We start from the raw sequence: 26,895 nt of genomic DNA, 5'->3' as shown, positions 1-26,895 counted from the left end.
AAAAAATATTTTAAAAAATTTATCAATTATAGGTTAGTATTTGATATTTATTTATTTATTTTAATATTTAATTTATGATATAGAGACTGATGCCAAAACAAAAAATTAAAATAAATTAATTATTAAAACATTTCAATGTTAAAGAATTAAAGTATATATTTAATAATTAAAATAAAAATAATAAAATGAAATTCATATTCTCTCATTTAAAATTAAAAATTTTATAAGAATTTAATTTAATTTAATTTATTTTTTTATTAAATTTTACATTTGAAATATAAAAATATATTTATTTTTTATTTTATAAATTTCAAACATTGAAAATAGTAATTCGGAGTTAGTGAAATCTTATGGTATCATATAAAAAATTATTTTTTTTAATTTTTAAAATTTCATTTTTATCAAAATTCATTAATGACAGCTACAAGCATTTTAATGATAATTAAATTTAACCTGAAAGAAATTTAAAATATAAATTAAAATTGAGTCACCAACTTGAAAACTTGCTCAAAATTGAATAGATGTGGATGAAAGTTAGTCTGAAATAGCTAAGTGTATAATATAATTTTTCCTTTTTCGTGAGTTGAGTGGACAGAAATCTGTTGTGTTAACGTTATGAGAGATACTGAGTAGAAGAACCAAGAGAAAGAGATAAGAATGTCTTCACTAATTTCATCACTTGTATACTCTATTTCTCCCACTTCTTTCAGTGGCAATTCAACTTCATGTCCAAGAAGACGCAGTACAGCAATTTGTTTCCCCATCGCTAGGGCAACCACTCTCCTCCATGCAGCCAAGCATACTGTATGTTATTATTCTCCAGTTCTTTGCTTCTTTTCCTCAATGTGGCTTCTTATTTAACACCCACTAGTGGGTTTCCATTCTTTGATATGATTATCTGGTCCTCTGATTTTTTTTTTTATATCTTGTTTTCAGTATGGGTTTGGCTGGAATAAATACAGGTTTAAATTACGAATTGAAATCTAAGAGGTGTGAGGTACCGAGACAAATAGAGGTAGTTTAGATGGTTGCAATGGGAAGAAGTGAAATTAACAATGTGATGGAGAGTAATATGATGACCATTGGATGAACATGATGTTCTTTATTTTCTCGTAAATGTTAATTTTCCACACACTCGTGTATATTATTATTTCCGCAAAAAGTTCAGGAACATTTGAATTAGTGGTTTTGACTTCAGGGACAAAGAAATCCATTATAATTTTATTATCATTAGTTTCATCTTGTTTCATGATGTCCATTTATCATAGAATGACAATTAAATGATGTTATTTAGCATGATAGCAGATTAAGCAATGGTTATTAGAAAGATGGGGAGGAAAAAATCCTCTTTAGGGTCAAAGAGGTAGCGGGGAACTTCCCTTTTTATTTTTGGTTTCAGGGAGCGGGAGCTTCAAGCAAGGATTTTAACTCCTGACTGGCCTGATTACTGTTCCAAGTGGCTTTTCTTAGTCATTTTCAAGCAAAACAGATTTTCCCCCTTCTTTTGTTCATTCACTCATTTTCTTTTCCTCTGCATTTGCTGCAAAATTGGGAGAAACTGTACTAATTGTTCATTTTTTTATGAACTTTTATTATTGCTTTTACTTTTTTCAATAATTTTCATAAGAATGTTAACTTATTGATGAATTTTCTGTCAAATTTTAGTTGATTCCAGTTGTTTGCCCCTACTTCTGAATCTGTATATAAATTTTCCTTTTTGGATATTTTATTATTCTAGGGTTGTTTACATGTTTCTAAAATACCCACTCATCTTATCTAAAATGTTTCAGTTTTTTGTTTTGAAATAAATATTTAATCACATTGTTAGATAACAGATGATTCACTTCAAAAACAGGCTTTCTACAGCCATTCAGTATATATTGGATTTGATAATTTGTGGTTTTCTAATGATATTGTGTTCTTAGTTCAGAGGAAATCTACAATTATGATCCATAGGATGAGGATGGAAGAGAAAAAGGGAAAATTAAATAGAAGGTAAAGGGGGGGGGGAGGCGGGGAAGAGATATTGGTGGGAAATAATAGACTTAAGCTTTGTAGCATTAGGAGATTTGCCAAAGTAACTGATTTTATTTGTCATCCACCTTTCTCATGCTATTAATTTTAACTCCATGTTCATATAATTGTTGGTGCTGGTTAATTACCGGAATTTACCCAATTTTGTAGGTTGATACGTACATAAAAAGTGGCATGGTTATTGGATTAGGGTCTGGACGTGCTTCTGGTATGGCTATACAGTATTTGGGCCATCTACTTCATGCTGGTGCTTTAAAAGATATAGTAGGCATACCCATGTGAGTTTGGATTCTCCCATGCCATCAATAATGAAAGTTCTTTCTTTGTGTTCTAATATCCCATGTGCCCATGACTTTCTCTGCAGCATTACAAAAAGTTTACTAAAAGGTAAAGTTATTACTGTATGGTTTAGCATTTTTCCCCTCAAGGGTCTGTAGTTTTATTTTCTTCGTTATAGTAATTATGATTTTTCTCTATTCTCTGCAAGTACTATTTTGACTGATATCATAATTATATTTCCACAATAATGGCCATAAGAAAATTATATATATGTGACAAGGTGTAACATAACTCATTACAAAAAAAGCTAACCTGGTGTATGGTGTAACATAACTCATTATCAAAAAGTTTATCAGCAAGCTGTTTGATTAAATTTGCAGACTCATTTTGGATATTTCCAACCCAGGTTTAGGTAAACAGCATTTTCCATGCTTTTCCAAAAACAACGTTTTCAATGATGACACAACAGCAGATTTTATTTTAATACATAAACAAAATTACTCTCAGCTATTTCACAAGTCATTTAAATCAATATATAAGCCATTTTTTCTTTTCTATTTCCTCATTAATAAAGTATGTTTTTAGTAATTAAATAAAGAGTTAATTTAAAAAACGAGAAATTAGCTTGATAATTATTCAATATATATTGGTGAAAAATTTTATTGATGTTTATTAATATTTCATCAATTTAAAATATTTAAAAGTAAATATTTTTTGTTATATAAATTGAATATAATTATAAAAATTTAATGGGAATAAAATAAATTGAATTGTTAATAAATTAAAGTAATATGTTTGTAATTATTGTCTTTTTTATCCTTGTTGCTCATAGCAACATTTTAATTGGTGATTTTAGCCAAATACATAACAAATAGCTTTTTTTACTTAACCTCAGTTTTCTATTTTATTACCAAACAACTAACTTGGTTTTTAAACAACAATATTGATCAGTGCTTTTCAAACCAGCAGCAACAAAATTTAATAATAATGCGAAACAGACACATGGTAAGCTTTTGACATTTTCCCAAAAGTTTGCATTTCAAATAAGATGTTTGCCACTTGTTGAATTTATCTGACCTTTTAAGTTTTAATAAATGAAGAATAAGTAGCAGAGTTCAGTTCTTTTTTACTCATCCGGTTATCCCATTTTGTTTTTCCTTCTTCCTACGAAAATCACTTGTACACAGATGTGGTAGTTTTTTTATTTTCGATACCAAAATATATGGAATAACTGTTCTTGTTACTATCCCTAACTAAATAAGTTTCATCGGTGCTGAAATTCTGAATGTCCCAATATATATATTAATCATTAGATATTCCAGATGGCACTTGTACTTCTGTTGCCCTTTTTGTATTTGACTACCATTTAAGCTTTTCACTGCTCCCTTCCTTTGTACTTTTAAATGTATAGCTTTCTTTCACTTTTATGTAGGTCGGTAGCAAGTGCAAATGAAGCAGCTAAGGCAGGCATTCCATTAGAGAAATATGAAGATGGTTCTCAAGTGTGCTTAAATTCTAATCATCTGTTAAATTTTTCTTGGTTTTGAACATTTCAAGTTCTAGATGCTTGCATTTTTATGTGAATGACCATGCAGTAAAATGTCGATGCATTGCAAATAAATATGCTGAAGCAAAAGCTAGATTGGATGGGAATATTTTGGAATTTTGGTTATCCCTGGTTACAAATTACTATGAAAAGACAAAATCTCTTGAGAATTGAGAATAAAATACAAATTCGTGCTGGAATTTGTTGTACTAGCTCTAGATATGTCATTCGAACTTCCCAATTCTTGCATGATTTTGACTATATGTAACAAACTAGATTTGTAGAAAAATAGTTATTGTATTCTCTATTGAAATAAGGGTGTTTATATACAGATTACAAGGATTTATTGAGGTAGCAAATTATTCTCCTAAAAATTCTCTATCTATTAATTAGTATCAAATTAGCCCTATGATTTTGCAATCTATTCTAATTATATATAGATTATATTCATACTCTAACATTCCCCTTCAAGCTGAAGCTAAATATTTATCATGCCCAACTTGTTATAAGGATATTCTATTCTAGGCTCATTTAATAACTTGATGAATAAATCAATCAGTTGCTCTCTTATCTTCACATAACTAGTTGAAATTAAATTTTCTTCCAGATAAAATGACAATCAATTTCAATATGCTTAGTCCGTTCATGGCATACTGGATTGGAGGTAACGTGAAGAGCATCCTGATTATCACACTAATGATTTGTGCATGACGCAACATCCATACCAACTTCTTTCAGCAGATGACTTATCCCTAGAATCTCACAAATTGATTAAGCCATGACCCCATGTTTTGATTTGGTACTGGATTTGGATACCACACTCTGCTTTTTACTTTTCTAAGACATTAGATTTCCTCCAATAAATACACAGTAGCCTGTAGTGGATCTTCTATCACTTTTCGATCTCGCTTAATCAGAATTTGAAAAGCACTCAACTGTAGTATGTCTATGATCATTGTAGAGTATATTGAGTTCAGGAGTCCCTTTTAGATAACATAAAATTTATTCTAGAGCGGCCCAATGTTTTACTATAGGTGTGGACATGAATTGACTTGCAACACTTATTGCAAAAGCAATATCTATTCAAGTCATTACCGAAAGGTAGTTCAGCTTTCCAACCAACTTCTTATATCTCTCTGTATCATCATAATGTCTCCATCATCCTTCGTGAGACATATACATTAGGAATCATTAGTGTGCTATAGGGTTTAGCTTCCAACTTCCTAGTTTCAGCAAGTCAAAGACATACTTTATTTGAGACAACAAAATTCCATTTTTACTTCTCAAAACTTCTACTCCCAAGAAATACTTAAGCTATTCTAAGTCTTTTCATATCCCTGCATAATCATTTCCTGTAATAACAATATCATCAACATACACAATAAGGAGAATAATACTAGTATCTGAATGTCTATAGAAGACTGAATGGTCACACTTGCTTTTTTTTTTTTTTAATTTAAATTTTTGAACATCATCATTGAACTTGCCAAACCAAGCATGAGGGCTCTGTTTCAAATCATACAAAAATTTCTTCAAATGACAGACTTCTCCATACCCCCCCTTGAGCAACAAACTCGGGTGGTTGCTCCATATACATTTCTTCTTGGAGGTCACCATGTAAAAAGGTATTTTTGACATCTAACTGGTGTAAAGTCCCAATGTTAAGAAGCAGCTAAGGAAATGAACAAGTAAACCGATGTCATTTTGATCACAAGAGAAAAAGTGTCATAATAATCTACTTCATAGGTTTGTGCATATCCTTTAGCAACAAGACGAGTCTTAAGCCTTACCATAGAACTATCTGGATTGACTTTGATTGCAAAAATCCATTTACATCCCATAGCCTTCTTGCTTTAGGGTAAATTAACTAGTTCTCAAGTATAATTATCATATAGAGCTTTAATCTCCTCAAGCATTGTATTACACCATCCAGAATAAGATAGAGCCTCTTTAACTGTCTTAGGTAAGGAAATAAAATCTAGAGAGGCAATTAAGGAGCGAGGGAGACAAGTGATCATAACAAAGAAAGTTAGCAGCAGAATATTACTTTTACAAAAATTAATGGGGAGATCAAGGTCACTTGGTGGTGGATCCAATGGCAAAGAAAATTCCGGTACAGGACATGTATAATGGGTTTCTGTCTTTTAGAATAAACTTGAACCATTGGTGGTTTGGCAGACGACTAAATACTAGGAGGAACACCTTCAACAAGTTGCGCCGGAGAAGACACACTAGTGAAGATCTCATTATTTGATGTGATCCTATAGATGAGCCACTATATGGAGTATTACCATTAAGCACTGTAGACGACATATGATTAATGAGAAAACATGCGGTAGAGACAGAGTCAGCCCAAATCGCTTAGGAACTTGCATTTGGAATAACAGAGCTCGAGTAGTCTCAAGAAAATGCCTATTCTTCCTTTCAGCCACTCCATTTTGAGCAGGTGTATCAACACATGACGGTTGGTGAAAAATACCATGTGTTATAAAAATTTAAAATGATCCTGACCTGTATTCTTTGGCATTATCACTCCTCAATATATGCACAGAAACATTAAATTGATTCTTAGTTTCAACACAAAAGGCAGAAAAGTGAGAAAGCACCTCAGAGTGATTTTTCTTAAAGTAAATCCAGGTCATTCAAGAAAAATCATTCACAAAAGTAATAAATACTTTAATCCAGTTTTAAATCCAACAGGATAGGGTCTCCAAATGTCTGAATGAACTAGTTCAAATGCAAATTTAGCCCGTTTATTGATTCTAGAACTAAGAGAGATACGATGGTATTTTGCAAAACGACAAGACTCACATTTCAATGAAGTTACATTACGAAACTTGGTTACAACTTTTTTGATTTTCAAAAGTGTTAGAGAAGGATGTCCTAACTGACTATGTACTTCAAATGGAGAGATTACACTAGAACAAGCAATTGACTGAGGCACCCATACATCCAAAATGTAGAGACCATCAGATACATGTCCTTTACCAATACTTTTCTTTGTCGTAAGGTCTTGAAAAAAACAGTGATTAGGGAAGAAAGAGTCATAACTATTTAGATTTTTGGTAAGGCAAGATTGGATAAACTTAACACGGATGATAAAGTGATGGAAGGAGTGAGCTTAACAGTTCTAGAACTCTCAACATTATATTGTGACCCATTAGTTAAGGTTACAGGAGAAGGTGTGTCTTATGTGATTGGAAACTAGAGAATGTATGGGGTTACTTGTCATATGATCCATCACTAGAATCAATGATCCATTTATTTGAGAAGGAAATAAAGCATGTTTTACTCGTCTCAACTATAGTAGTGACTGAAGTGGTCCTTTTGAGTAGGTCCTGATACTGAGCAGCAGTATTTCAACCACAATTATTATTTTTCCATCCTCCTTTGGCAATCATAGATTTTATATCAATGACCATTTTTTAAATTTCTAAAACACCGAAAATTAGATTTGAATGAGACCCAATCCAGTAACATCTTGAACAGTATTGGTGAACAATATCAAAAAATCAATCTCAAAGAATTACAGGCTCTGATACCATGTAACAATCTAGATTTGTAAGAAAATAGTTGTTATATTCTCTATTGAATAAGAGTGTTTATATATAGATTACAGGGCTTTGTTAAGGCAGCAAATTATTCTTCTAAAAATCTTTTATCTATCAATTAGTATTAATTAGCCCTATGATTTTGCAGTCTATTCCAATTATGTACAGATTATGTTCCCGTTGTAACACTATACTTCTCATGAAACTTACCGCTGTTTAACTTTACATTGCTTTTATGTAGATTGATTTTGCATTTGATGATGCTGATATTATAGAACAAAAGACACTAATTGGCATCATTGGTCGCCAAAACATGCAAGGTGAGGAGTCAATCATTCAAGAGAAGGTGAGGGTGTTGTTGTATATCCTGTTTTTGTGGAATTTCAGGACCCAAACGATTTTGGTCATCTTTGAGTATCATATGTATAAATTTGATAGTTGAGTATTTTCATTGGGCTTCAAAACTTGCAAGGTGAGCAGTCAATCATTCAAGACAAGGCGAGTGTGCTGTTGTGTGTCCTGTTATTGTGGAATTTTAGAACTTCAACTATTTCATGGACATTTTGGAGAATTGTTTTTGTCAATTTGATAGTCAAGTTTTCATTTGTGAAAAAATTTTCATTTGATGCATCAAGGTTGTTTTCTCATCTGATAGTGTCAACAATAAGTTTCCCTTTTCACTTTTTGTCTTTCAGTCAATTCTCAATGCAGCCGATAAACATGTATTCATGGTAACAGAAAAGCAGTACAAAGGCACATTAGATGGTTCCATTCCAGTTGTTGTTCAATCTGTAAGCAACAGAAAATTTTAATGCAAAGCGTTAGCTTCAGAATGAGAGATCAATTTCCTAATCAGCTAAATTTTTTATTTCAGCTGAACTGGATGGAAACTGCTGAAGAGATTGATGATATGTTTTTAGGTGATGCGGAGGTATGAATGTCAAGGCATGTGTGGCAGTGGAATTTAACTGATTACCTTTTTGTTAGTATATATATATATATATACATATAAGTTGCGTGGTCATAGTTGAAATCCCACAATATTGAACTCCATAAACAATGAGCCAATAATTTCTTCACATTCCACTGTAGCAGATCTAAGAGTTTCATATTTGGTCTATCTTATGTTTCTTGTCTGCTGTGGTAGCAAGCTCACAAGTGTAGTTAGTCTAGTGCCGTTTTGCAAATTTAGACTCAAGATATTGTCAGATTCGTCAGTCTGACATTACATGCTTTTTATTTTGTTTGTAATGGTATATATGCTTGTGGCAAAGGGACCTTTCAAGCAGGCCTTAATTAAGGAATCATGGAATTTTACTCGAATGATAAGCTAAAAGTATTTAACAAGGAAACAAGGATGACGAATATTTGCTTATGTAGGCACCAGAAGATATCCTTTTTTTTATATCACATCTAGAAATAAACTTTCTGGAAAAACATTAGCTGAATATTAATAGAGCTGTTGTGAAGAACTGTGTTTATTTAAGTAACAATGTTTTATTACTATACCATAGAAGAAAAACATACATAATTTATTAACACCTCCAATTTCCAGTTATATTATTTAGTTGTGACTTTGAGTAAAGTGGTTCTGTGTAAAACTAGATTTGTAGGACTTAATTGATGTATTTTCTATTGATCAAGAGTGTCTACATACAGATTACAAGGTTTTGTTAAAATTACAAATCATTCTCCCAAAAATCCTTTGTCTATCGATTAGCATCAATTAGCCCTATGATTTTGCAGTCTATTCTAATTATGTATAGATTATGTTCACACTATAGCACTCCTTTTCAACCTGGGGCATATATGTTTATCATGCCCAACTTGTTATAAAGATATTCTATTCTAGACTTATTTAATATCTTGGTGAACAAATCATCCAGTTGTTCTCCTGTCTTTATATAACTGCTACAAATTAAATTTTCTTGAATCTTCTCACTCATAAAATGACAATCAATTTCAATATGTTTAGTTCGTACATGGTATACTAGATTGGAGGCAATGTGAACAACAGTCTGATTATCACGCTAAAGTTTTGCGGGAGACATAATAACCACACCAACTTCTTTCAGCAGATGATTTATCCACAAAATCTCACAAGTGGTTTGAGTCATGGTCCTATATTATGACTCAGTACTGGATCTAGATACCACATGCTGCTTCTTACTTTTCCAAGACATTAGGTTTCCTCCAACAAACACATGGTAGTCTATAGTGGATCTTCTATCACTTTTGGATCCTGTCCAATCAGCATCCGAAAAATACTCAACTAGAGTATACCGAGTCTAGGAATCCCTTTTAGATAACATAGAATTTGTTCTAGAGCGGTCCAATGTTTCACTATAGGTGTATAAATGAACTAGCTTATAACATTTATTACAAAAGAAATATTTGGCCGAGTCCTCCTAGTAAGGTAGTTCAGCTTTCTAACCAGCCTCCTCTACCTCTCTAGGTAATCAATCATAGGGGTCTCCGTCATCTTACATGAAACATACATTAGGAATCATTGGTGTGCTATAGGGTTCAATTTCCAACTTTCCAGCTTCTGCAAGTAAGTCGAGGACATACTTCCTTTGAGACAATAAAAAATCTCTTTTTACTCCTCAAGACTTTTACTCCTAAGAAATATTTAAATTGGTCCAAGTCTTTGATATGAAAACTTGCATGCAAGAAGGATTTGAGAGAAGAGATCCTTCCATAATTATTTCTTGTAATGACAATACCATGAACATACAAAACAAAGCGAATAATACCAATATCTGAATATTTATACAAGACTAAGTTGTTAAATTTGCTCTTTTTCAACTCAAATTCTTGAACAATTTCATTGAACTTGCCAAACCAAGCACGAGGACTCTACTTTAAACCATATAAAGATGTCTTCAAATGACATACTTTTCCATACTCCATTTGAGCAATAAATCTAGATGGTTGCTCCATATATACCTCCTTTTGGAGGTCACCATGAAAAAAAGTATTCTTGATATTGAGCTGGTGTAAAGGCTAATGCTGAGAAGCAGCTAAGAAAATGAACAAACGAATCGAGATCATTTTGGCCACACAGGAGAAAGTGTCAGAATAGTCGACTTCATAGTGTTAGAATGTGGAGATAATCTGTACATAATTAAAAGAGATTATATAATCATAGACTAATTGATACTAATTGATTGATAGAGGATTTTTAGGAGTTGTCTTAACAAGGTCTTGTAATCTGTATATAAATACACTTACTTCAATAGAGAAGACACACAATATTGTCCAATTGTTCCTTGTTTTGTTACATGGTAACAGAGCCTCTTGGCTTATTCTGGCTTTAGGTTTTTCGGATTTGTTCTAGGTTTTTTTTTTTTCTAGGTCTCCTTAGAGAAGGATGCTGTTTTGTTTGAATCACCTCTTCCGGTGAATATCTTGTCTCACCACCACCCTAGGAAGAACCGCAAGATGATTTTCGGCCAATCCTCAAAGACTGGTGACTGGGCGGCAAGCGAGTGGGTCTCATGCGCCGTTCATTGTTTCTGCTGCAGATTTCACGCGTTGGCAAGTGGAGGCGCGTGGGACGTTTGTTGGACCTCCCGTTTCATCTCTGGCATTGCCTCGACATTTTCGGCCATCCTCCGGTACCTTTTCCGTCATCGGGCTTTGCCAATTACAGGATCTTTCTTCCGAGTAGTACAATATCTTTCTGTTCTATTTTTGGTATTGTGCTGGCTATTGTTTGGGTCTGTACTTTTTGTTCCTATTTGAAGGCAGTTATTGTGTCTTGTTTGGGTCTGAACATTTGATCTTTTGTGTGGTACTCTTCTTGTTGTGAATCTTAACATGGATACAAGTAGTAAGTCCACTCTTGTAGCTACTATTGCCGAGACAGGTAAAACTTGTCTTATATCCTCTTTACACAAATGGGTAATTGATTCTGGTGCCACAAATCACATAACAGGTAATCCTCATCTTTTTGCCGGCGTTCGATCTCATAAAACACCATTTTCTGTTGCCATAGCTGATGGATCAACATATAATATTGAGAGGTCTGGGACTGTTAAACCTACTTCTTCTATTACCCTATTATCTGTGGTAAATTTACATAATCTTGTTTTTAATTTAATTTCTACGAGTAAACTTATAGAAGACCTAAATTGTTTCTCCTTTTTTCCTGATCGTTGTCTCATTCAAAATTTTGTGACGAAGCAGATTATTCGTAAATAATATGTCTCTGGGGGTCTCTACATTTTAGATGAATGGGTGTCTCAGTCTGTTGCTTGCTCTAGTGTCATGTCTCCGTTCGAAGCACATTTTCGATTGAGACATCATTCTTTACCAGTTTTGAAGAAGCTATGTCCTCAATTTCATGAGGTATCTTTAGTGGAGTGTAAGTCATATTATTTTGCCAAACATCATCGAAGCTCTTTAAGTCCTAGAGTCAATAAACAAGTCGATTCTCCTTTTTAATTAGTTTATTCGGATGTTTGGGGACCATGTCTGGTTGGATCTAAGACTCGATTTAGATATTTTGTCACTTTTATGGATGATTTTTCTAGAATGACTTGGATTTATTTTACGAAGCATCGCTCAGAAGTGTTTTCTCATTTCTCTGCCTTTTGTGCTGAAATCAAGACTCAATTTAAAGTTGCTATGCAAATTTTGCAACGCGACAATGCTAAAAAATATATGTCAGAACCATTCCAGACTTATATGACTCAACATGGTATTCTTCACCAATCATGTGTTGATACACCCGTTCAAAATAGGGTAGCTGAAAGAAAGAATCGACATCTTCTTGAGACTGCTCGAGCTCTATGGTTTCAAATGCAAGTTCCTAAGCAATTCTGAGCTAATGTTGTCTCTACTGCATTCTTCCTCATTAACCGCATACCCTCCACAGTCCTCAACTGTAATACTCCTTATGATGTCCTTTTTCTTAAGAAGCTATTATTTTCTCTGGAACCACGTCTTTTTGGTAGCATTTGCTATGTTCGGGATATTAGACCCCATGTGACTAAACTTGATCTTAAAGTTTTGAAGTGTGTTTTTTAGGATATTCTCGCCTTTAGAAAGGATATCAGTATTACTTTCTAGATCTCAACAAATATCTGGTCTCAATAGATGTAGTCTTTTCCGAGCAATTCCTTTTTATCCTCTTCCATAAATCTCTACTGGTCAAGAGGATGATGATGAGTGACTATCTATAGAATCATATCTGATAGTGGGAACTCTTTGAGCGTGCCTTCTACTGCACAATCTGATGGTAATATTCCTCCTAGTACTCAGCTTCCTGCTAATCCGTCCGATGTTCAAGTTTACTCTCGGAGACTAGTATCTGATATTACATGTCCTACACCATAATATTTTTCATCATCGGATCCACCACTAAGTGACCTTGACCTCCCAATTAGTCTTTTTAAAGGTAAATGAGAGTGTAAGTCTATCTATTCTGTTGCTAATTTTCTTTTTTATGATCACTTGTCTCTTTTTTCTACCTCCTTAATTATCTCTAGATTCCATTTCTTTACCTAAGATAGTTAAAGAGGCCCTGGCCCATCTTAGATGACGTGATGCAATGTTTGAGGAGATCAAGACTCTAGATGAAAATCATACTTGGAAACTAGTTAATTTACCCTTTGGCAAGAAGGCTGTGGGCTATAAATAGGTTTTGCCATCAAAGTCAATCCAAATGGTTCCGTAGCAAGAATTAAAGGCTCATCTTGTTGCTAAAGGCTATGCACAAATATATGGCATTGATTATTCTGATACTTTTTTTCCTGTGGCCAAAATGATCTTGATTTGCTTGTTCATCTCTTAATCTTTACAATTGGTTTATATGACTATTTATACATAAAGAATTATATCTAAATAGGAAGCAAATAATCAAATAATAATTACAGAGATAATTAAGGATCCTAATTAAATCAAATTATATCTCTAGAATTAGTTAGGATCAGCAAATAAGTCAATAGGAACATATTTTGTTCACACTATAACATTTTAAAATGTGCTTGCGCACTCAACCGTGGCCTTATTTGCAATTCCTAGAAAATTAATAGAGGTTAAAGTAAAATTCAGAGCTTATCGTTGTTTTAACTTTTGTTTGATCCCTCAATTGAATTCTAAGAGCACTTGCTTCTTTTATCTTTTGTTTGATAATTTAAGGTATGGAGGAGATCATCTATAGGCCAAGCAGGTCCACTGGGGGGTGACTTCCCTCTCATCACTAGAGAAGGTCACAATGTTCTTGATGTCATCTTTACTTCTCCAATACAAAGTCTTGGTATGTCTAAAGATCATGCTGTTTTCTTGTTTTGATCTCCATGTAAGATAGCTTATTTTCCCCTTTTAATCTCTTTCCTTGTGCTTTAAGATACATTTTCCATGACTCTTAAGTCTGTAATTCATTGGTTGCAGCTGAAGTAGCTGAAAGCCTTGATAAAGTCAATGGAGTTGTCGATCATGGAATCGTTTACAAATTCCCGTGAGTTTCAATACTTCCTTTGAAATTCTTAAATATTTTCATATATATGGATGCTTTGTTTCTTGAGATAACTTGTGGGATAGACCATGTTCTCAGATAGAAGAAAGGATAGGCATGAAATAAAGGACAGACTTTTCTATGGTGAACATATAAATGATTTGGGTCAATTTTGAATCCATCATCCCTGTTGAAAGGTTGTCATATCATGATAATTTTGGGATTAACAATGTTAAACTTTGTCTGGGTACATGATGTTATCTTTAGAACTAGTGAACAAGCATAGGTACTGGATGCTTATCTGGAGATGCTACCCTACCTATTTCAACAACTAATATTCCATGAGAAAAGGTGCCTAAACCAAAAACAATTGAGCAAACACACTATACAAATCTTGGTAATCCACCAATTTCAAATAGCCTCATGGCCTTGACCTGGTTATCTTTTTTTACTAATCTTAAGCACCAAATCACATTTTAGCTTGAATAGTAGCAATTCAGTTTGGCAATGGATTGGGTATTTTTGGATATCCGATTCAATTTAACTCTATCAATAGAGTTTGAATAGTATATAATTGGATTTGAAATGTGTTCGAGTTTAGAAATTAATCTTATTGCATTGCATTAAATTCCATGCATCATTTATATGATATTTATATGAATTTTCGTATGTGAAAATCACAGTTTCTTTTTTCTTTTTTAATTTATTTTCATTTTAATCGTATTCTGAAATCAACTAAATTTGGTATGAAACACTTTTCATATAAGCTGTGCAAGTTACTGACATGGATTACTTTTTAATATTGAATTATCTGAAAACCTTTTGAGATTAGCGCTTTAAATGACAGAATTATAATCTTTTTTATTAATTTATTCCCTTTATTTTTCCTATTTAGCTATTTACTAGTTTCTCACTTATCCAATTTTCTGATCTTGTATATTATTACTGTTGAATCCCACATCGGTTATGGAAAGGGGTAATGTGCCCCTTATATGGGTCATAGGCACTCCTCCCCCTTGAGCTAGCTTTTGAGGTGAGTTAGGCTTGGCCCAAATTTAACATGGTATCAGAGCCTCCCCATCCGATGTTGGGCGCCCTATAAATATGCCACGCATCAGTAAAAATTCTGGGCGTGAGGGAGTGTGTGGAATCCCACATCGGTTGTGGAAAGGGGTAATGTGCCCCTTATATGGGTCATAGGCACTCCTCCCTTGAGCTAGCTTTTGAGGTGAGTTAGGCGTGGCCCAAATTTAACAATTACCAAATTTTTGCTCTATTCTGATTCAGTGCTTTTGACTCCATATCTTGTTCGAAATTGCTTATTATATATTCATCTAATTTTAATTGCAAGTAGGTTTCTAGCTACCTTGACTACAGCTAGCAATTCATGTCATGTTACAATAATGTAATATCAACTTCTAAATATCATATGAAAATGGCCAACTCTTGTTCAGCCTTTTAATTAGTCATGTCAAAATTCTCAAATGTTTCAAATATTCTGTAATTTTATAATATGTAGAAGTGGAAATGGAGGAAAAATATTTACATTGCCAAAAATACCTCAACTTGTTTATAAACATTATAAATTTATTTTTATTTTGAAATTATTTAATTTAATCATATAATTATATTGTGTTTTATTTAAACTAAAATTGTTAAATATTTGTACTAATATTTAACTAAAATTATTAAGAACTTATATTACTATTTAATTCTACTACATTAAAATTTTATTATAGTCAAAAATAAAATTAAAACAATAACTAAAATAAAAGAAATTCATATTTAAAAAATCATAAAGAATGGCTGTTTAGTGACGCTATTTGAATTTGTCACTAATAAAAAGGTTAGAGACGATGTGTTGTTGCTAAACAAATTTTGTTTATAATGCGTGTAAGTTATGATCTTTACCAACAAAATATTTGTCGCTAATAATTTTTAGTAATTAACTTTATATTTGATAAACTAAATTCGTATAAAAGTTATTTTCTAATATGATCATTTTATTAATTTTAAATAATTTTGATACATTAATTTTTATTTATAATAATTTAAATTTTAATACTATTAAAAATATTAAAATAAACAAGTATTAACATTTTTTTATCAAGAGTAAAACTTTGCAAATAATAATCTTTTATTATTTTAAAAAAATATTTATAAGTAAAATAAATAAATACTAAAACATTAATAATATCTTTTAGATTATAAATAACTAATTAAATTAATTATTAATACACTTTATTTTACCTAGAATCTATTTTATAAATGTACTATAATAATTTTTTTAAAAAAAAATGATATGTTGTATAAATTTATTATATAAAAAGTATTATTATTATATGAATAAAATTTTTGTATTTTACTATAACATTCATAATATTTTATTTATAATAGTAAAAAACGGTGATGGAAAAAAAGAATAGAGAAGCAAAAGCTTTAAGAGAAAAATGCATGATGATTTTCCTTAAACCAATTGGGATATATATACTACTTATAAGAATATATACTAGATAAGAAAATAAATTAATTTCTTAATTATAGCCTAATTATATCTCAATCGTATCACATAATCATATCCCTAATTATGTACATAATCACTACAAATTTAGGCTATTTACAGAAAGTATCTCAACATTCCTTCTCAAGCTGGAACGTATATGTTATATGCTTCAAGCTTGTTACCAATATATTCGAAGTTTCATTCTCTCATGAAAAACTAGATGAAAAGCTGGATTTGATGCAATATGGAGGGCAACTTGATTATCACATTTCAGCTTTATTTGACCAGTATCGCTATATTTCAATTCCTGAAGGAGTTGCTTCAACCAAATGAGTTCGTATATTGCCAAAACCATAGCTCGATATTCTGCTTCTGCACTTGATCTTGCAACCACTTTCCTGTTTTTTACTTTTTCAGGATATAAAATTCCCTCCCATTATAATATAATATCCTGAAGTAGATCGTCTATCTAAAGGAGAACCTGCCCAATCTGTATTAGAATAGCCAACAATTTTTGAGTGATCCTTGTCCTCATAGAGTAGACCCTGTCCTAAAGCTCCTTTGATATATGTAAGAATGCGAATGACTGCATCCCAGTAACTACTGAATGGAGTTTGAAGTAATTGATTAACCACACTTACAGCAAAAAAAATATCTAATCGCGTGATAGTGAGATAATTGAGCTTGCCAGCTAATCTTCTGTATCTAGTAAGATCTTTAAGTGGCTCTCCCTATTCAGGAATTTAGAAAGATAATATTTGTTGTATTTTACAAAGATTACAACCTATTTATACATGAGAGACTGTATCTAAATAGGAAGGAAAATCAAACCTATGATCATACAATCCCTAAGATTAAACAACTGACACATCTATCAATATTTACTTTCTATATTAACATATTTATTTTTTATAACCTATAATACTCCCCCACAAATTGGAGCATAGATGTTAATCATGCCCAACTTGTTACATATATAATCAACTCGAGTCCTATTTAGAGTTTTAATGAAGATATCTCCTAGTTGTTTTCTAGTTCGGATATGTCCTGTTGATATTATCTTTTGTTAGACCTTTTCACGAACAAAATGACAATTAATCTCTATGTGTTTAGTTCTCTCATGAAATACTGGATTGGAGGCAATATGGATAGCTGCTTAATTATCACACCACAACTTAGCAGGCACCGAATTTGTGAACCCAACTTCTTCCAATAGTTGACGTACCCACAAGACTTCACTAACGGCTTGTGTCATGGCTCGATATTCAGATTTAGCACTAGAACGGAAGACCACATTTTGCTTCTTACTTTTCCATGAGACCATGTTACTTCCCACAAAAACACAATATCCAGTAGTTGACCTCCTATCAACCTTCGAGCCTGCCCAATCAGTATCAGAAAAACATTCAATATTTGAGTGCCCATGGTTACCATAGAATAGGCCTCGCCCTGGGCCACTTTAAGGTAACAAAGAATCTGTCCCAGAGCATCCCACTGGAGGAGGACATAAACTGACTTACCACTCACTGAATATGCAATATCAGGATGAGTCACCGTCAAATAATTCAGCTTACCAACTAATTTTATATACCTTTCAGGATCTGCAAATGGCTCACTGTCTTCTGTGGTAAGTTGAAGGTTAGGGTCATTGGGGCATTACAAGGCTCAGCACCTAGTTTTCTTGTTTCTGCCAACAAATCAAGAACATATTTTTCTTTGAGATAAGAAGATGCCTTTCTTACACCGCATAACTTCGATTCCGAAGAAATATTTCAAGGAGCCCAAATCCTTTGTATGAAATTGTGTTTTAAAAAATTCTTTTAGGGATGTAATGCTAGCAACGTCACTTCCTGTGATAACGATATCATCCACATATACTACAAGCAGAATTACTCCACTATCAGAATTTCTATAAAACACTGAGTGATCACACTTACTCATCTTCATTTCAAACTGTTGGACTACCTCACTAAACCTGTCGAACCATGCCCGAGGACTCTGTTTCAAGCCATAAAGAGATTTTCAAAATCTACAAACCTTGCCTGACTCCCCTTGAGCAACAAAACCAGGTGGTTACTCAATATAAACCTCCTCCTGAAGGTCACCATGAAGAAAAGTATTTTTAATATCCAGTTGATATAAAGGCCAATCATGTGTAGCTGTCAAGGAAATAAACAATCGGACAGATGCGAGTTTGGCAACTGGAGAGAATGTATCAAAATAGTCAACTCTATAAGTTTGTGCATAACCTTTGGCCACTAAACGGGCCTTGAGGCGAGCAACAGATCCATCAAGATTTACTTTCACTGCAAACACTCATTTGCACCCAATAGCCTACTTTCCTGGAGGCAAGGACATCAACTCCCAAGTCCCATTAGAGTCAAGAGCCATCATTTCCTCTTCCATTGCAGCACGCCAACCAGGATGGGACAAAACCTCAATAAGAATTTTGAGAACTGAAATAGAATCCAAAGCAGTGGCAAAATAACGAGAAGAAGAGGATAATTGATCATAAGAGACACAAGATGAAATAGGATAAGTGCAAGTACGTTTACCTTTGCGAAGAGCAATAGGCAAATCCAAATCAGACAGTGAAGGATCAGTTGGAGCAGGATCTATCGACGAAGAAGCGGGTAGCAGAGCGGAGTTAGAGTCCTTTAAGCGTCTAGAATACACATGAAAGATGGGAGGGCGACCTAGCACATGAGCGGAAGGTATAGGAGTAGTCTGAGAAGACAAAGAGCGAACAATGTATAACAAGATGTCATCTTCCTCCCCCTGAGTGTTATAAACAGATGATGGCGAAAAAAACGGAGTGGACTGAAAGAATGTGACATCCGCAGACACAAGATACTGATTCAGATCAGAGAAAAACAACGATACTCTTTCTGACGTTGAGAGTAGCCAAGGAAGACACATTTGAGTGATTTGGGATCCAATTTAGTAACCTGTGGACGAAAATCACGAATAAAACAAGTACAACCAAAGAGACGTGGCTCAATAGGAAACAAAGATTTAGTGGGAAACAAAATGTTATAAGGGATATCACCATGAAGGATGGAGGAAGGCATGCGATTGATAAAAAAACAAGTAGTGGATACAACATCAGCCCAAAAACATTTAGATACTTTCATTTGGAATAAGAGGGCTCTGGCTACTTCAAGAAGATGTCGATTTTTTCTTTCGGCAACTCCATTTTGTGAAGGAGTGTCAATACAAGAGGACTGATGAAGAATCCCTTTTTGTAACAAATAAGATTGAAATTTCCTAGAGAGATACTCTTTAGCATTATCACTTGGCAATATACGAATGGAAATATTGAATTGGGTTTGGATTTCAGCATAAAACGCATAAAGCCCATTTAGGAAGGAGATTTCTCCAAGATAATTTAGGAAAATGATTTTTAATGTAATCCAGGTTTGACTATTTGACTAAATACCCTTCCTATATTGTAATTACAGCTTCCTACAATAGAATTAGGGTTTGAAGGCTATAAAAACACTCTTAAGGTGGCAGCCATAAGAAGCCAATGAATAAAGATGATTTTATGAACAATATTTGGTTCTTCTCCATTATTTAGCAACTTATCGAGGTTTAACCTTGTGGTGTTCTAATATGGATCTCCTCCATGCTTAGTTAACTTATCAAGAATTTCTTGTAGCGTTCTCGAAGCTGAAATCGCTTGATTATCTATATTTTTTATCACATTGGTTGGTTAGGGGTGTAGTAGAGCAACCTTCGTTTGATTATCTATGTTTCTAATCACATTGGTTGGTTAGGGGTGTAGTAGAGCAACCTTCGTTTGATTATCTATGTTTCTAATCACATTGGTTGGTTAGAGGTGTGGTAGAGCAACCTTCGCTTGATTATCTATGTTTCTAATCATATTGGTTGGTTAGGGGTGTAGTAGAGCAACCTTCTGGAAGATATCTTTATCTTGTTCTTTGTTAAGTTGTATGACGGGGTTTTTGATCACATGTTGATCCTGGGTTCCGCATCAACGTGGAACATGCAAAAGATCTAGGTAGTTGCTGATCCAAGACGTAAAGACCCTTTGACTCACGCCCTCTACTAATAATCTGTTTCGTCGAAAAATCATGAAAAATACAGTGATCAGAAAAGAATGAGACACAATAATTCAATGCACGAGTGAGTTTACTAACGGAAAGCAAATTAAACGCGAACTTAGGGAGACATAACACAGAGGATATAGAAAGAGAAGGGGTTAAGTTGACACATCAACAAGAGTAATATAAGAAGACGATGCATGAGACTCAAGATTGGACAAAAGGGTAGAATTACCTAACATATGATCGGTAGCACCAGAATCAATAACCCATTTGGAGGATGAAGACACAAAACATGCAATAGAGTTACCTGACTCGTCAATTGCAGTGATAGAGGAGTTAGAGGATTTCAAAGATGTATTGTATTGGATGAATTGTGCATACTCATCTGCGGATATCAAAATTCCCTGATCTGAAGAGGTCTCAACTGCCATATGCGCCATTTGTGTGCGCTGATTCTTATTCTGTAATTTTTAACATGTCTTCTTAGTATGTCCAGGTTCGCGACAGTAATAACAAATGATTCCTCTTGAGTCAGAAGTAGAACTTATTTCCCTAGAATGCTGAGATCCTTTACCACCATTAAAACCTCCTCTTTGCCCACCTCTATTATTCAGTCTGCCGCTGTCATTGCGACTAACAAGGGCACTAGTGGGGTGTAAAGGAATTAGAGACTCTGTACGCAACACCCTAGTGAACACATCATATAACGATGATATTTCAGAATCAGAAAGAATATGAGTTTTAGCTATCTCAAATTCTAGAGGGAGACCTGCAAGAAAGCTCATAACAGCCATTTGCTCTCGTTGATCTTATTGAGTTTGAGCTTTTACATCTGTACTAAAAGGTATCAATACATTAAGTTCTTCGTAAACTCTTTTAAAATCCATAAAATAGGATGTCAAAGTTCTATCATTTTTCTCAGCTCGGTAAAATACCTTACACACATCATAAATACGGAAAATATTCCCTTTGCCATAATATAGAAATTCCAAATACTCCATTAACTTTTTACAAATTCACAGTGATTAATAAGACTAATCATCTCACTATGAATAGAATTTCGGATCTGCAGAAACAATTGAGCATCATCACTCATCCAATTTCTATGAGTTTCATCAGTTGGAGGATCCTTGGTAAGATGATCATCCATTTCAATACTTCGCAAATAAATACGAATAGTCTTACTCTGATCCAAAAAATTAGATCCATTTAATTTGTGTTCTGTGATTTTAGTCATCACAGGAATCATATCAGTTATGGTGGTTTTAACTTTAGCCATAAGGACAACCAACCCAAAGCAATAAAAATAAACATAGAATCAGAACAATACCCGAATATGAACAGTACCAAAACATCTCCACCCAACACTTGAATGGTCAAACAAATCTCAGATCTGACAAGGGGACAGTGCGGCTACTCCGACGATGGTGACCGAAGCAGCGACGGAGCAGGGACGCGCCTTCACGCGTCGGCGCGTGTAGCTGCGATAGGTTGTTGTGGCGGCGCGTGAGGCCAACTCGCCGGTCGAAACTTGAGTTTGTAGCTAATGTGACTTTAGATGGTGTGGAAGGTGAAACAAGAGTAGAGAAAAAGATTGTGATTATCAGAGATGTGATAGAAGCACCAAAGTCTAGGATCCATGGAGCAATGGATGAAGACTTAGACAAGCAAAGGAATTATCGGAGTGAGCAATGTTGAAAGATGAAGGATGTTGCTTAGCTGTTTGGAACGACAAGTATTCTCAAATATTGTCTAACTTAGATTTGACCTACTAAAGGGCTTTCTATTTCATCTTTCTTGGCTTTCTTCCATATGACAATATTTGGATTCCGATGCACCTTCTTTGCTATTTTCAAATTGATCTACATTATTATTGGTGGTTCTTTCATTCTCTTTATGGATGGCTCTTTCCAAGATATTCATAAAATCGTTAAAATTTCACAAGTATTTTTGAAAAGATTTGTTGAGGTTCCTACAATCATGTCTTCTTTCTTTGCTTTTCATCCTGAAACAAATTCAAACACACAAGCAAAAGAAAACAAAAGTTGATCCTCACATGCTCTGTCACGTGTTTCTCTCGAAAGGTGTTTTCACTCGTTTTCATTTATATATTGGCTTTTACCCTCTTATGAACTCAACACTCAAGCCTTTTTCCTGTCAATTGTTTAACTTATGAGCGTTGCACTTTGGAAGCAACCTACAAAAACAAAACTAATAAAATTGCAGCAGTAGATATTAAGTAATGATATCCTAAATAATAAAAAAAAATGTAACAACAATAACTTTAGACTTGTAAGAATTTGAACAACTAAAACTAGCAATTTTGGCCAAGACTTATGCCAAACAGATTGCAAAGTTATACTTTTTCTTGCCTTCAATCTCAATCATAAATTTCAAGAACAATTTCCTTCTTCCTTTTTTATGAAATTTTTCAGATTTGAATCTTTCTCTTTTTTTTTTTTACTAAAACTTGTGATAACACGCATTGAGATGGAAACATAGCAAGACGAAACAATAAACAAGCTGCCGAAATAAGAAACGAATTACTGATAACTATAATTATGAAATTGAAATTAAACAAGATAATAATAAAGATAAATAAATTAAAATTTATCTACGACTTATGCTCTTATACCAATTGATGCGGAATCCCAAATTAACAATGCAATCTAAAATCCTAACATACAATAATATCAAGTCACACATTAAAATTAATTCTTAAGTGTTCTATTATACCCTTGAATAATGAATAAATAAGAACATAGATAGTCGAACAATAAAACAAGAATAGAATTATTTCAAAATTACTAACCTCGATAAGATACCAATTCTTAATGCAAAACAATGTTAAACAAAATTCTCTAGAATTTTATTAACCAAGGAGAATAATATTGATTACAAAATAAGTTTTAAATTTGTGGCTGCCACTTAGAGGTGTTTTTATAGCATTTTAAAATCCTAATTCTAGTGAAAAAAAGATTAAATCCAATGTAGAAAGGATTCTTGGTCAAACAGTCAAACCTTTCTCAACAAGGATTACAATAAAGATTTTTTTCCTAGTTGGACTAGGAGAATCTTTTCTCCTTATGGACTGCACAAATTTAGCCATTTAAATTGAGCCTAATTAATTAAAAATAAGTCTAGTAAAATATTAAAATTTTAAAATAACAAAATGTGTCTAAGTGCATTTGGGCTTAATATTAGTGTATTTGCCCTAGACCATTATCTTGGACCTTTTTATATGTCATTTTGTTTATTAATAAAAAAAATTTTATTATCATTATTATTTATTTGCATGTTATATAATAATGATTAACATCCTTGGTTACTTATTATTATGATGATAATAATAAAATATTACTAGTATGATTATTGATTGATAATCATGAGATGATTATGTGTATGTTGATATAAATTAATAATCATATATACTTGTTAGAGAACAAAATATTGGATGGACTCACATTGCGATCACTATATGAGTTTTTGTCATAAGTGAATCTCAAGATAGTTATGTTTTAATCCTTTGACTTGAAATTGTCATAGTTTCCAACATAAGGACTGTTATGTTTTGACTTAACCAAACTTTGTCTTTAATCGGATAATCATAAAAGTTTGATTGAGCATAATAGAAATTATGTAGAGGATATCAAATAATCAAGATAGAATTTGTCCATCTTTTTGAGGATATCAACAAGTGAGACTAAGAAATGCATGGCCGTACTCAAATGAAATCATTTGGTTTTATCAGTCTATTAAGAGATCGAGAAATCATAAGTTTGAACATTATAATTTTGATATTAACCATGCCTTATGTTCAAACTAGATATCGTGTGACAAAGGGATTAATACATGTTATGTTTATTAGGCTTTATCGGACTATCGATCCTCATATTAATTGGATAGTCATAATGTCTTGCTAGAGGTCACTTATGATTTATGAATCTTGTTGGACTGGGCCTATTGCCAATTAATATGAGTCTATTGGGTTACACACAAAAGAATGTCATTGATATACTATGTCATATTAATGGGTTAAGAGCCCATTAGTATAATTAATAATAATAAAGATATTATTATTATTAATCATACTTTTTTGTTATTATTATAAGATAATAATATTTAAAAGATCTGCAGCCTATTTGTAACTATTACAGATAAAAGATCCTTTCGTTTTCTTTTGAAAAGGACTTATCGCATAGATATATTAGTATCTGCGATACTGTGACGGTAGTTATGAACACAACTCTTTTACAAAAAGATGTGTGAGAAAACGAAAAGACTGAGAGAAAGCGAGTGAACATAAAACATCTTCTTTGAATTGCATGAGGTAGTTTTTTTCGTGATTGTTTTTCTGGATTGCAGATTGGGAGCACATAGCTAATCCATCTATTGAGAGAGTTAGCACTCCAGATGGAAATGTTCGAGTGGATACCATTGAGAGTATTCGTTTCAGAAGCAGCACCATCAGTCCGTAACAGTTTCTTTTCGTCAAGTCTAAAAAGTTTGTCTCTTTATCCTTCCTTTCGAATTAAATGAAGTACTCGGATTCTGAAAGGGGAAACAAAAATCTTTTACTTTTCCGCTGCGTAATTTTGGGTTGCAGTGATCTCTGAGCTTCCTTACACTTAAATGGGTCTAAGTGCATTTCGGTTTAAATGGGTTATATAGCCAAAACAGGTGGTGCACACTCTGAATGAGTTGGAATTCATGTATTGTAGCTTCTTGCTTTCTCTGTACTCTTTTAGTTGATTTTCAAGTACTTTGGTGGGTGCCATGCATTCCAAACTTGATCGTCCTATCCCTTGCTTGTTTGCGAAGTATCGTGAACAATATTTCGTGAATGTTCTCATTCTTTCCAAACATAGTTTTCATCTCGAATATATTTTCTTTTACCTATGATAATTTGATATTGGATTATTCAGAAGTTGGTTTCGAGTTTCGCAACTAACATGTTTGAAGATTTTTAGAGCTCGCGTGTACCTCAATTTGTTGAAAAGCAATCATCATGACTTGATAATTTTCATTTCTATTCACAGTTATTGAGTAAGGGTGGGGTAGAGCCACCTCAAGGGTTTATCTAAGCCATGTTCTTAGCAATGTTGTATGTGAGAGTTTCATGTGGCATTAGTGTATAATACGAGACAATGCATGTAAAGCAGTGTTATGGATTGTTCCTCTTGATTGCAATACTTTTTGTTGGAGTTGTACTCTGAACATCTTTCCTTGCATATTTTCTTGCTTTCCAAAGATAGTAGTCATCATGACTGACTGGATCTTTCTTAAAACACCTTGATTTCCCATTTGAAACCTTTTGATGGGTATTCTTGCAAAGTGTTACAGCTTCCTTACACATTTTGTTGTTGAAGAACTTTACTCTTCATGCTCGTATCAGTGATTTTTGAAAATATAGATGTACAAGGAATCATATTTATATATAATAACACACTGAGTTTCAAATAATTTCATATATTTCATAATTCGTCTATAAAAATATCTTAAACAGGTTATTCATATTAATTGGGGTTGCGCAAGTTAACCTGTTTGTACCTAAAATTTTCATGAGTCCCATTTTGTGACGTGAATCTGTTTATGCCTAACTTGCTAAACTACGTGATGAATCGTATAAACTAATCACGTCAAAGATTTCCAACCCTAAACCTTGACATAGCTTAAAGTTATAAAATCATGTGAAACTTGGAGGTTAATGATACTTGGGAATGCAACAAAATACAAGACTTGCTGTCTGTGCTCTCACTCTTGGTGGTGTTTGTTTTATACATCTCTCTCTCTCTCTGGTTCCTCATGTATTACTTGTATTCAGTTTTTTAGTGTACAAATTTTTCCAAAAATGGTTTGATACTATTTATACATTTTCTATATAGCTGTCTCTCTCTCTATTTTTCGTTTCATCTTGTTTGAGAATGAACACTTCAGTTCCTCATGTATTAATTACTTCTATTCAGTTTCCGTTTGCAAATTCTTTCTCCAAAAATAGTTTGATACTTTATGTATTTCTCTTTTATATTGTTACTGGATGGCTGCAGATCCATTGCGGTGATTGCTTCTGATAATGAGCTTTGCATTATCGACAATCCTCCAACAGATGCAATGCGAGTTATCCTCTGAGTAAGTACTATGTATTGTAGAAATTATTACCAATTTATAAGGGAGAAGCAAAGAGTTATAATTTATAAGAAAGTGAACTGCGTGCTTTTCTTTCTTTTTTTTTTTTTTTTTTTATTTAATAATGATTGATATTAACAATTTTGGCATGTTATTGAGTTGATTGCACTAATCTTCAAGTTTCTTTTATAATTTAAAATATTCAAGATTGGTATGTTTTGATAAGTCCCATACCTTAACTTGGGGTGTTTACCATTAAAAGATGGAGCAATAAAAAGCCCAGGTGTGTACTATTTTAAGGACCTGACTCATTTCTTATTGTA

The 26,895-nt window shown here is 33.1% G+C and overlaps 1 protein-coding gene across 4 annotated transcripts; it reads left to right on the top strand.

The window, feature by feature from the left end:
- The first annotated feature begins 547 nt into the window (after positions 1-547).
- Positions 548-26,790, top strand: LOC110610305 (probable ribose-5-phosphate isomerase 4, chloroplastic). 4 transcript variants are annotated; one of them, XR_002487186.2, is made up of 10 exons: positions 548-804; positions 2,185-2,312; positions 3,746-3,815; positions 7,652-7,756; positions 8,106-8,201; positions 8,285-8,341; positions 13,558-13,675; positions 13,810-13,876; positions 24,812-24,950; positions 26,494-26,790. XR_002487186.2 is itself a non-coding variant. In XM_021750166.2 (9 exons), the coding sequence occupies exons 1-9, from the start codon at positions 658-660 to the stop codon at positions 26,573-26,575; spliced, it is 870 nt and encodes a 289-aa protein (XP_021605858.1). In that variant the 5' UTR covers positions 548-657; the 3' UTR covers positions 26,576-26,790. The 4 variants fall into 4 exon arrangements, 1 of the variants encoding a protein (XP_021605858.1); XR_002487188.2 differs by having other exon boundaries at positions 13,558-13,717; XR_002487187.2 differs by lacking the exon at positions 24,812-24,950 and having other exon boundaries at positions 13,558-13,717.
- Positions 26,791-26,895: the final 105 nt, after the last annotated feature.

Source organism: Manihot esculenta, chromosome 3, assembly GCF_001659605.2.
Source record: "Manihot esculenta cultivar AM560-2 chromosome 3, M.esculenta_v8, whole genome shotgun sequence".
In the NCBI taxonomy this organism is placed as follows: Eukaryota; Viridiplantae; Streptophyta; class Magnoliopsida; order Malpighiales; family Euphorbiaceae; genus Manihot; species Manihot esculenta.
The sequence above is the reverse complement of the archived record's forward strand: the minus strand, read 5'-3'. Positions and strand labels throughout refer to the sequence as shown.